Consider the following 12,038-nt stretch of genomic DNA (forward strand, 5'->3'; position numbering starts at 1 on the left):
TTCTGTCCTTCAAGTCTGAATTATTTCCTTCACATTCGTCCCATTACTTCAAAATACCATGTTTTTCCCCACTGCAAATCAGGTAACAATTGTACCCATCAAGGCTCTTAAAGACAACATCCTTTCATACACAACATTAACACCCCAAAATTAATTTTTCAAGAAAAAACTATGTATGCAGGTTCACAAATAGCTGTAAAAGGAATTTCCTTTAGGCCAGCAAGCAGAAAATAAGCAAAGCAATCACCCAAAGAATTCTGATTGAGAGAAGGCTCAATGAAGCAGACTATTCAATTTTTTTGAACGATGAAACTGCACATCATCTTATGTGAAAGGCAAAAAATACCCCAGTTTCTTAATTAAAATGAAAACTACATCAATCAAACCATTGGATTGCCCACCCCCCCATCCCCCAAATCAACAGAGCTAAGGGATTAAATAATAGATCTATAAGGTTACAGCTCCCTAGTTTACCACCTAGATCAGAACAGTTCTCCAAAAAAGGAAATTCATCCGGAATATATGCAGTCCGAAGTGCTGCAATCCCAGGTACTCTGAAAGCCAGATCTGCAAACAACCTGTAGAAACTGCATATTTGTTTTCTGAAAAACGGCATGTCTATCTAACAACCAACCACAAAAAACTGTCTACATACAAAACCTAAACAGAAGAAATGGAAATGAGATACAATGTTGCAACAGCCTAGATTAACAATAACATCCATTGCCCAAAACTAATCTGTTTAAGGAGATTTGTTCCAGGTTGTAGTCCCTCTAAACACTTTCTTCATGGCTTTAACAAGACACTACACTTCTGTAGTGCTAAACTAATATGTTTAGGTTTAGCCCAAGGCTTCTACTGGTATTTTACCCACCAATTTTCCTTAGCATTACCCTTAGGTAGTCCATTACTTCATTTATCATGGTGATCCATGAGCTCAAAGTTATGGAAAAAATGCATGGCAGACACTGATGGAAAAGAAAAGTCATGAATAATATGTTAAAGCAGAAGAGCAAATTTGTCCTCAAATCATCCTAGAATATCCTCACTTTATAAGGGCAAGTTGACCAGTCTAATCAGATTTCTAGAATCACAAAGCATTCAATCCATCCTTACATATCCATCCATGAAGTGAAGGGAACCACTTATTTAAATGCCAATTCTAATAAAAATTCTAGATCGAGAACAGATTTATTACTTGAACAGTAAGCATGACTGTGACCATCATATTGGTCATAAAAACTTTAGCATACACATGCATGTAATACATATGCATTCTGTATACATATACAGATATGCACTCATATATATAGGTACCTATTTATTTTCACATATTCACAGTGCTAAAGGAACTAAACGAAAGGACACAAATTAGCTGAGTGCCTTTTCAATTAAGTTGTTCAATTTTTTTCAACTACCTAGCAACATTTTTTAAAATAAAAATTATGCTTACCTGGGGCAAGAGACACCAAATTTTAAAAAGCAACCGAAAATGAAATCCTAATTTATCACATACTTGCATAACAACACTTAAAGAAGAAAAATATCACACTTAGCTGGGGGTTCTCAGAAAGATACCATACTGTTAAATTTAACTGAAAACTTAATTCCTTGATCACGTCTCTATTTTTATATGTCTGATTTAAAATGAGCAGAAGTAAATTATTCCTGTAACGATGAAACTCCATAATCTAATGTTCCTCCTTAAACAAGTTCCCTCCTCTAATTTGTTTTTTAGTTTTTGTTTTAATTTACCTATACTGCACTATGGCTTTAGCAAGTTCCCTTCCCAATTTGGTTACTGTATTTGTTCACATGGGGTGTGTGGTAAGTGATCCCTTAGCAAAGCACAAGAGAATCCCAGTCTGTAGCTCTTCTATCTTGGTAAGCTCTATTCCCGAAGGATGGTGTAAATTTAGCTTCTGCGTTGTTGGAACAGAGCGCATCATAGCTTTAAGAAACACAAGGCTGAGCTTTCCTTAAAATCTGCCAGAAGTGTAGAATGGGTTCTCATACAGTCTAATTCACAAACATTTCAAGCATTCCTGTGCAAAGCTTTTAATTCTATTTAAATGCTGTTCAGAGGAGGGATGACAGGACATAGGGAACGAGAGGGAAGAAGGGAAGAGAGAAAACTTTCTCAAGCAGGCTGGCTGTCTTCTGGTAAACACACTAAATTACATCTCCAACCTATACGCTACCCAGGAAATACCCATTATATTCACAAGAAGAATATTCTTTTTCTTCTTTCTAAAAGCTGCCCGAGGCTAAACTTCAGATCTATCCCATACCCTCTGTGTCTCCAAGAAGTAATTTATTCCTTGCATCAAAATCTGTTTAGTATGCTATATTCTACTGTATAAAACTAGGCACAAACCCATGAAAAAATACAGAAGCTGCCAAATAAAGCACACCCCTAAGCTCAGATTGACTGTCCAATGCTAGCTTGGTCCCTTTGCGCACACATACTGAAACTCAGGTTTGAATACTTTGATGAACACTCCTTTACCTAAGCACACATCTGTCAAGTCCTTAGGTGCTACAGATACAAAAAAACATAAAAAATTAAATTGTTAGTTTTCCTTTGCTGATCATATACTGACTGGTGAAGAGGAAATAAATTACTGCATCATCATCAACTGGTCATTGATGACCATCGATGAAGTTCCAACCATCCTACGCACGGGATAGGCTGCGAGTCTAGAAAAGCCCAGGAGCTGTACAAGACAGCTGCAAGTACAGACAGGGGGCTTGCACTGCAGCTTTCAGCCCAGCGCCGGCACAGGCTGCCCCAAGAGGCTGTGGAGGTGTCATCCTTGGACATACTCAAAAGCCAACGGGACACGGATCTGGGCAACTTGTTCTAGATGACCCTGCTTGAGCAGGGAGTTTGGACAGGATGACCTCCAGAGGTCCCTTCCAGCCCTAAACATCCTGTGATTCAAATGCCTTCACCAGGGGAAATACTGTTTCTTTCTCAATCCCTATTAAAATTCCAATTTCTTCTACAAGTAAGCCCCACAGAAAAGTAATTTTCCAAATTTGACTCCACTCGAGAATAAATTTGAAATAGGTACTGAAAGAGGCAGAGGTCATAAGATAACACAATTAAGATAAAAACATTATCACGTAACTAAAATGCTACCATTGACTGGCTCTCCACAGCCCCCCAGTGCTCACAGCCCAGTACACTGCAACAGAGCAAAGTCCAGACGAAGCAGACCTGAACACACTCCATTCCAACTGCCATTATTCCACTGCAAAGTATTTTTAGGCTGCAAACCAAAAATTACCGAATTTAGAAAAAATATCACCTCCACATACATTTGGAGTAAATTAAGGCTTCACCTCAAATTTGAATTCTGAAATTTCTCAGCTTTTGACTATCTATATTAGCAATCTTAGTAATGTTCTTTTAATTGGATTTTTGGTCATTTTCTCATTTTTATTAAAAGTTAACTGAAGAATGACCATACAGACATATGCATGGTCCAGAAAAAAAACTGCCACAATGACCAGTGAGCTGAGGGAGTAATCACAGCAGCAGCACACCACCACCCGTGCTGCCGAGGGAGCAACATCCACCCCATGTCGGTGGGCATTGCCAGGCATCTAAAACGACAGGCAAAAGTGACACTTGGGAAACTGACACTAGTGAAGAGCATGCATCAAAGACACGTATTGCCTCTTTTCTTTTACATTTAGTATCTCTAACCTTCTCCAGCCCCACCTCTTTTCCTCCTTTAATCACAGATTCCTGTCACATTCTCCTTTTTTTAAGATTACAATCATTCTCAAACTACACGAAGGGAATGAAGAGGAGCTGTAAAGCTATGTTTCTCAAGCATAAGCAGTTTTGTCAAAAGAGCAGAGACAGCAACCATTCTGTCCCAACCATTTGATTAGTTATGTATAACAAAGGCAGTAGTCTGTAATCTTTAAGAGCGGTACCTTGCAATACCACTTGAGAAAGAGCAGGAGATAGTCTCTTATCTTGCATGGAAACGTGTGTTTCTTTGTGGGATCAGACTATCAATATTCCTTCTCATGTGTAAGCATGCCCAGATCATCCCAAGTCAATTCCAACCAAACACACAGTTTTCTACTACATCTAAGAAGACAGCTTATAAACTTTTTCCAAACCCTTTAAACAAGCATCACATCAGAAAAGGTCAGAGAAGATGAAGAATATTTCCCCACAAATACTGCTATGAAAAAGCCAAAATATCTGTCACATATATCCAATGTATCTATATCCAATTTTGTCATTCACATATGCATTCATTTGTGAATACTGCAAATAATAATAGGAATGAGAGCTAAGTAAAGCATATAAAGAAAAAGAAAAGTGAACAAACTCTTTCAATTCCCTTTTCACTTATAGATCAAGCATCAAATGAGATTTCTTACCACTGTGACAGAATTTCTTTATCATTGCAACAGGTTTATTACATACATTAATTCAGTAGCCACCACCTTCCATGACAAGTTTTTGATTTACATTCTAAGCACAGCTCTGTCTGAATTCTGAAGTCTTTTCAAACTAACACTTTGTATTAGGCAATATTATAAAAGGCAGCTCTACTTCAACTGCACTGATTAACACACTGATCTTTTAGTGCAAATGGGACCATATAAATTTTTCTATATCTAAAAATATAGTTTTGATGCAATCAGTGACAAGAAGGAATATTAATATTTATACACATTAAATAACAAATTATGAAGGAATAGGCATTGCCAGCAGCACAAACTAAAACCTTTATCTGGCCCAATATTCCAATTTAAAGTAGTAGTAAAAAAAAACTTTTAAGTTTGTACATGACAAATCTGTCAAGCACGAGATGGCAATACCAGCTGCCTGTCAAAACAGCAGATAGAAGCAGGGTTTTAGAAGTAAATACATAAAATGCTGGGGGGACAACTGATTTCAAGCAGGTGCCATTCAACAAATACCAAATCCAAAAGGCTGCTTTGCTCCAATGCACCTTTGCTCTAATGTTACTAGTTAATCAGAGATTAGCAGGACAACAGATCACAGAAAATTTTTATTCTGATATTATCTATGCAATTGAGCAACTATAAAAGACATTTTAAAAGGATAACCACACAGTAGTTCTTTGGTAACTATACAGAACACTTAAAAATTCTTTAGAAAGCAAACTCCAAAATATTCTTGAACTAACATTTCCATATCCAGTTCTGCTTTTAAATTTTTAGTTCAATTTTCCCTTCTGTTTAATTTGGTTTAAAAATATCAGTTTTCTAATGCACTGAAAATAAGATCCAACTGAAGTACAGAACACCTAGGCATTATTTTTAGTAAAAGTAACAAGGAGATAAGGCAATGTATTTCAACCTCAAAGATTTATATTCCCCAAAGAAGAGGTTTCAGAAATCAGCACTAGAAATTAATTAGCATATTTGCTCTTCCCTGCCATAAATCAAAATGATTTTTTCAGGAGCATAAATTTTACTATCTCAGGAAGGGCACAGTTCAGGGAGTTAAAATGGAAACTCCTCTAGTTTTTGTCACAGAAGCACTATGTAGCTGTTCATGATGTGTTTCACATTCTCTAACAAAATAAAGCTAATGTTTTAGTAGAGAATCTAAGCTAATCTAAAAAAAAAAATGACCATTTAGAACTCAATCATGAAATACCTGTTCTCTGACAGGTCAATCACATGGCTCCTTCATATAACATGGCTGGGAACCAGCCATGTACCAAAATTCAGTCTGCTCTGGATATCTGTAATTACACCGAAAGAAGCAAGTTTGGTTTCAAAAGTTATTTTCTATTGGCAAAACATGGGTAACATTCAAGACTGCCTAACATTGTCCTAACAAAACATCAACTCTGACCTGAAGACATGAAAGAACTGTTTGATCTCTACATTCATTTAAACTTTGGCCCCCAAGTCAAAGCAGGGTGCCAATTAATGTTAAAAGATGCTTTAATGATGCAGGTGTTTGCCCAATGGGAATGAGACTCATAACAGCAGCGCAGACAACTAAAGCTTTGACTACAGTAGAAATCTACCTTGATTCCAGTAGTCTTCAACAACTGCCAATTTAGCTGAACCAGAGCAAACCAGTGACAGTCAGAGAAGCAAAAGTAACCACCAACACCACTGGTTACTCTTTCGGCTGCTGGACAGCTAGAACTAATGTCGGCTTCAGGGTAAGCAACACAGAGAGCAAGGCTGTTCAACTTTTTTGAAACCATGGGGTCAGACATCAGTTTTAAATCACAGTCATCTCCAAAACACAAGAGTGCAGCTTCAGTTTATGAGGGTAAGTGCCTGAATGCAATCAGGTGCCCAAGGAGACACCTTAAGTAAAAGCATAGCCCATAGTTCTCTCCCTACCATGCTGAAGGTATCTCTATCATACTGTCTACCAACTAGGCACTCTAGTCTAAATATGCTACAAAGTTAGCAGGATACTACTAAGTAGGTTCAACAGGCAAAACAAAGTAGCCAGAAATTCTAGAATTAATTCCCAAGTCTTCAAGGCACTGCAATCTAAACACCTTTCATGTTCCAAAATTTTTGGTCAAACAAGCATAAGGTAGACCGCAATGTACCATTAACAGTGGAAACAGGATTTCAGTATCACACAATTAAACAAAACATTGTGCAAAATACATTGGGGGGGAGCTATTCTCCCTAGAAAAATAACAAAATTATCATCTTTGCAGAGTTATTTGTAGTCTTTGAGATTTTAAAAATCAAACTTTTTCTTAAAGTTCTGACTATTCAACAGATCCTTTTTGTTTCCAGAGGAACAAAAGAAAGAATCTGATTCTCTCATTGTCTGATCCTTAACGTCTATTCCATGTTCTCCTACCCTTGAATATCTATCAAATTTCTTCACAGCACACTGCACTCCAGAAATGGCAACTACAGTGGATATTTATAAAGTAGTAATTAATTAATTTGGTACAGTTATGTTTGGGGAAAACAAAAAACCCACTAGGTTTTTGTATTAATTCCTGCGTACTCCAACTTGTCTTACAACCACCCAATTTTCCAATTACCATTAATTTTAAGATCCATCGTATTCATAGTCTAATTCTGCAAAAATGAATGTGTAATAAAATTCAGGTATATCTATCTGTATTTAGCACTCACTCAGCATCTCCCAAATGCTTTCCCCTGTACACCAAAACCAGCCTGTTTTTCCCTTGATTGCCTACTGCTCTGGGATCTAGGAACCACCTAAACAGCTGCATGCTATCAGGGACATCCACTTGCAGCTACATTCTCCTGGAGTCACATACCTCTTGCAGCACTGTAACAGTATTATAGCAGAATTACAGCAACCAAAATTTGTGTGCTTTATGCAGACCTGAGCAAAGATACCTTCAAAATGACAGATTACTCCTGCACTAACCAAAGCTTACAAAGCAACAAAAATTACCAAGACTTATGAGTAAACATGAAAGCAGACAAGGAAGGAGAAGACACAGCACTGCCCAATGCCGTTGACAAAATAAAAGCATTTTGGTAGTGCTAAATAGTAAGGACGCAAGCAGGCGATGCTCAAGTTACCTGTTGCAACTTCACAGACTCCACTTCTTGGACACTAATACAAGTGCACAGAATACACTGTTCTGCTAATACACTGCACTGCTCTAAAAACAGCGGCTTTGACTATATGCTGTTTAGGACTTATTTACACAAAAGAACATGCTGGTTTACCTAAAGATGAAGTTTTAAACTAATTTAGCTTAACATAATCTGATATAAAATTATGTGGACTATCATCTGGTCTAACCAGGTTAATTCAGTTTAGGAGAGATTAGATTTAAAACTGGCAGAAGTCACTGCAACTCCAAAATAAGATGCCTGGCTCCAATTTCATAAATTTCAATAAATAACCTGTATATGAGTATCCCCTCCATATTACTGCTTGATTACAATACAACTACAGAAGCAAGGCTCCTCATGTGCATTTCTTCAACTATGTAATAGCATTGAATGACACACAACACAAGATCTGAAATACTTTAGAATACACAAGTACCTGCATCGTTTTGCTTTCTGAGATTAAAAAAAAAAATCAAAATACAGTTATTTTCCTGCCTTTAAAGGCAATTTCCTCATTATGAAGCTCCTCTCTTCTTAAACACCAGTACCCCACTTACATCTATACATTTTTATAGACATACTGATGACAAGACAGTAATTCTGAAAAAAAATCCCTTTTCCTCACAATTATAAAGGAGAAGGTACATATATGTCAAAATTTGAAGATTTAGTACAAACTAAAATCTTTGAAATGTTTTAATATCTAAACCTTGCTCGTATATTCCAGATACCAGCCAGCAAAGCAGGCAGAAGTCAAACTGGAATTTGTTTAGAATACAGATGGACAACCAACTAAAGGGATGGATCCAGCCTGCTAAGCAGGCTTTTATTAGGCCACCAGCAATGCCTGCTAGCCAACTACTAGACAAGCCAAGTCCAGCCCACCAATCAGCCAAGCAAACTTAAGATGCCATTGGGAAAGAAAGAAAGTAAAAGTTTGGTAGAGAAGTTTATTACTAGGTCAGTGCCAGTACACCCCAAATTCAGCCCTCCCTCTCTCAGGGCGGTTCAGCTCAGGAAGCATACAGCCACTACAGTAAGTAGAGGGCAGAGCCAGGACATGACTTCAACTAATACAGTGAACAGTCAACTCAGGTATTTCCAACTGCAGTCATTGAACTCAAACAGCTGGAGTTCAGCACACAGAAGAAACCACCGAGTTGGACTGCGTACTGAAAGGTTTACTACCGAAATCATCACCATCCATTTCAGAATCAGTGCTGCTCCTGCAGAATCATTCAGGTAATCCTGCATCATGCAGCCAGCACTCTAAGAATTTTTACTAGTCACGGTGTGGTACTGCACAGCACCCAAAGCCAGAGATGGAAAGTGAGAGTCAGTCTGACTGGGCTGACACAGAGACAGATTTGACAAGTTCACCAACGCCAAATCTCACTCCATTCAGTCAGTTGTTTCTGCTCCACAGTCCCTCAACTTCCCGATTCCAGCACCACAGTGAAAGAACATTCAAACCAGCTGCGCACAGTGAAAACATAAGGCAATCAGGATATGTTAGCTCCACCTAACTAGTACCATCTTTACTACAACAATAAATTGGGAGTACTGCTTCCAGGTTACAGCTCTCTGGCATCAGTATAGCTAGGTTTGCAACCTGACTTCATGAATGCTATCGGACACCACCTAAGCCCAGACGCCTAGCTCCCCTTCTCCCTTGATGTAATACACTCCCCTCATACTCCCTATGAAAATTTCTGCAGTTTGCTTGGGTATATGGCAGACAATGCCGCCTAGGCGGCCACCCACCTGTCCTGGAATAATGATAATTTTGGCACAGAGATTCTCAATTGGCTGAAACCACATAAAAATTAAGACAACTTAGTGGATCAGTATCAACTTTAAGCACCTGAAGATCTCTTCGACGTCTTCCCCTATGTTTTTCACAATATGACTATTATCAGTTTAATGGGTTGCCTGGGCTAACTCAGCTTCTTATGTCCCCAAATAACGAAAGGCTGATCACATTGCTTTGCTGCCAATTGCAACTATCATTCTCAGTGCCTCTCTGACCCTAGACATGGCTCTCAAAGCTTAGGAAGTTGCCTGACTCAGGTTGCATTTTTTGATGCTATAAAGCAATCGAATTACGTTTTCACGAGTTTAAAATTAAATCATTTGCAATACAGAAAGAAAATCCACACATAGGTCTGCTACTGCCACAGAATTATACTTCACTTTAGAAGTGCCTCTGTAGTCGCAGACTGCAACCTCATGATTTGTATACACTCTTATAATTCTGACAGGAAAGGCACAGTGAATAAAGTTTCTGGCTTAACACTGCAACCTGTGAGAAAAGATCTATGAGTAAACATTTTCCTATTGATATCCCCCTATTTTTTTAGTGGTGCACAGGCTTGCCAGTGCTTGACTTTTGAACATCCATAGTCAAAGAGCTTCAAAACCATGCTATGCATTCAGGTTCTAACAGGAAAACATAAAATGTAAGGTTTCTGAAACACATTCAGGCTCCCTCTCTTAAACTGACAGCTTCTGGGTTTTAAACTCCTCCAGCAAAAGTGCTTGCAGCATAGCAATTACTTTACAAGGCTGTGAAGGAAAGCACAGCAGGCCCTTATCTACCACCACCGGACAGATGCAACACCAAGATGTGTTCAGTGAGGGACTATTAAATCCATAGACGATTAAAGCAATTCACAGAAAAGAAAAAAAGAGGGTAACTCTGTTCAGCAAACAAGCAACCGTCTCCATCTACACCCTTTCTAAACTCCATTATTTGTGGCTTCATTCGCACTCTGTAAAACAATAATTTGTTAGCCTTCAGTCTTTCCCCCCCCCAGTAAAATCACGTTTAATTAAGAAACGTAAGGTCAGAAAAAGGATAAAAGATGCATGTATATGCTGTAAGGTTTTAAGGGCACAGGGCTTGCTTAAGTTTGATCTCGTTTAATAACGCAGAGGTCAAACGAAGACACGGCACAGGGGGTGGGTGACGCTGCGGGGAGCTGGCGACCAGCCGCGTCCCCCCAGGCCGCCGGGCAGCGGCTCGCCGGGCTGAAGGCAGGACCCGCTCCCCGCGCACAGACGACCGGGGCCAGCACGCGCCGCCGGGGCCAGGGGCGGGCAGCGGCCGGGTGCGCGGCCGGGCCCTGCCGGGGAGCAGCGAGCGGGCCGCCCACCCTCGGCCCCGGTCGTCCCGGCCCCACGGCGCGCGGCCGCGTCTCGGCGGGTGCCGCCGCCAAGAGCGAGCGCACAACGGCGCGCGGCGGTACAGCAGCCCCGCCAAAGAGGAGGCGGCGGCCCCGGCCCCACCGGCTCCCTCCGCCGCCAGCGGCGGGGCGCCCTGCGGCCGGAAAAGCTCGCCCGGGCGGCGGGGTCGCAGCGCGGGCAGCCCACAGGCAGCCCCCGAGCGGGGGCAGAGAGAACCGCGCCGCCGCGCCGGGCTACAGCCTCACCATGGCTCGCTCCTGGGGCTGCACGGGGAGCCAGCCACCCGCTGCTCCCGCTCGAGGCCCTCCGTCAGCTCCGTCCGCCATTTTGAGAGCGAGGGACGCAGCCGGCGACGACGTCACCGCCCGGAAGGAGCCGCCGCCGTCACCCGGCCGCGGCGCCGCCTCCTCAGCCCACCCCCCGTGGCCGCCTGGGCCGCCCCGCGCGCATGCTCCGTGGGCCGGGTTCGGCGCGGGCTGAGGGCAGAGGCGGCGGCGGGCGGGACGTGCGCACCGGGGCGGCTGGCGGAGGGGGCCGATGACCGAGCGCGGGAGGCGCGGCGGGTGTGGTCGTCGTGACCCGGCTAGGCCTGCTGAGGAGCGCCGTGAGGGGTTGGGGAGGCCCGGGCCCGTCCAGCCGCGTCTCCGGCCTCCCACGGGAGGCTGAAGCGAGGCGCCGCCCCAGGGTCTGTCAGGATGGTCGGTGAGCGAAACTTGGGTTGATTCTGCCTGTGTAGTTACGCGGATGAAGTTCCTCTGCGGGCACGTAAACTGCACAGTGTGGGTGTTCACTTAGGGCACTGCCTTAATAACAAGGTGATACCTGAAGTAATTTTCATATATGCTAATGCAGATTGATATTCCTTCAGCAGACATGGCATATGTCTCATTTGGATTAAGTGAAGGCAAAATTTAATGAACTTCAAACAAGCATAGGAGGCGAGAGTAGCTTTAGGTATATGATTGTCTCCAAGGTCAACATTTTTCCTCCGTGCCTCCTTGCTACAGCATATAACTGTTCCAAGTACTCTGCATTTGCTACTCCAGCAGAAGATGAGGTCATTTAGGAACTTGGTTGATACGTGACAGACCTGGCCTAAGCACTGCTGCAAACTTTCCAGATTATTGCAAACCAGTCCAGTTGCACAATTCCCTGTGTTTGTACCTTTTTAGGGCTGGGGGAATAGGCAAATAGCCATAGCTTTGGACCTTGCAGGCATACATACTAACCACCTATCAAATGTCTAGTATCTCTTTGGA

General features: G+C 41.8%; 2 protein-coding genes across 8 annotated transcripts in view; one reads left to right on the top strand and one right to left on the bottom strand.

The window, feature by feature from the left end:
• UBR1 (ubiquitin protein ligase E3 component n-recognin 1) overlaps window positions 1-11,158 on the bottom strand; it is a 78,270-nt gene extending 67,112 nt beyond the window's left edge. For 3 of the 4 annotated variants that reach the window (XM_037393545.1, XM_037393546.1, XM_037393544.1), the window contains exon 1: window positions 11,025-11,158. In XM_037393545.1, the coding sequence (XP_037249442.1) occupies window positions 11,025-11,105 (81 nt within the window). In that variant the 5' untranslated portion in view covers window positions 11,106-11,158. Of the gene's footprint in view, window positions 1-5,662; window positions 5,681-11,024 lie in introns of those variants that run through there. The other variant, XM_037393547.1, reaches the window with a different exon arrangement.
• A 112-nt stretch (window positions 11,159-11,270) lies between these two features.
• TMEM62 (transmembrane protein 62) overlaps window positions 11,271-12,038 on the top strand; it is a 33,495-nt gene continuing 32,727 nt past the window's right edge. Inside the window, exon 1 of one of the 4 annotated variants that reach the window (XM_037396113.1) lies at window positions 11,271-11,481. The gene's annotated coding sequence lies outside the window, so the exon portion shown is untranslated. The other 3 variants (XM_037396109.1, XM_037396111.1, XM_037396110.1) reach the window with 3 other exon arrangements.

This window comes from Falco rusticolus, chromosome 7, assembly GCF_015220075.1.
Source record: "Falco rusticolus isolate bFalRus1 chromosome 7, bFalRus1.pri, whole genome shotgun sequence".
In the NCBI taxonomy this organism is placed as follows: Eukaryota; Metazoa; Chordata; class Aves; order Falconiformes; family Falconidae; genus Falco; species Falco rusticolus.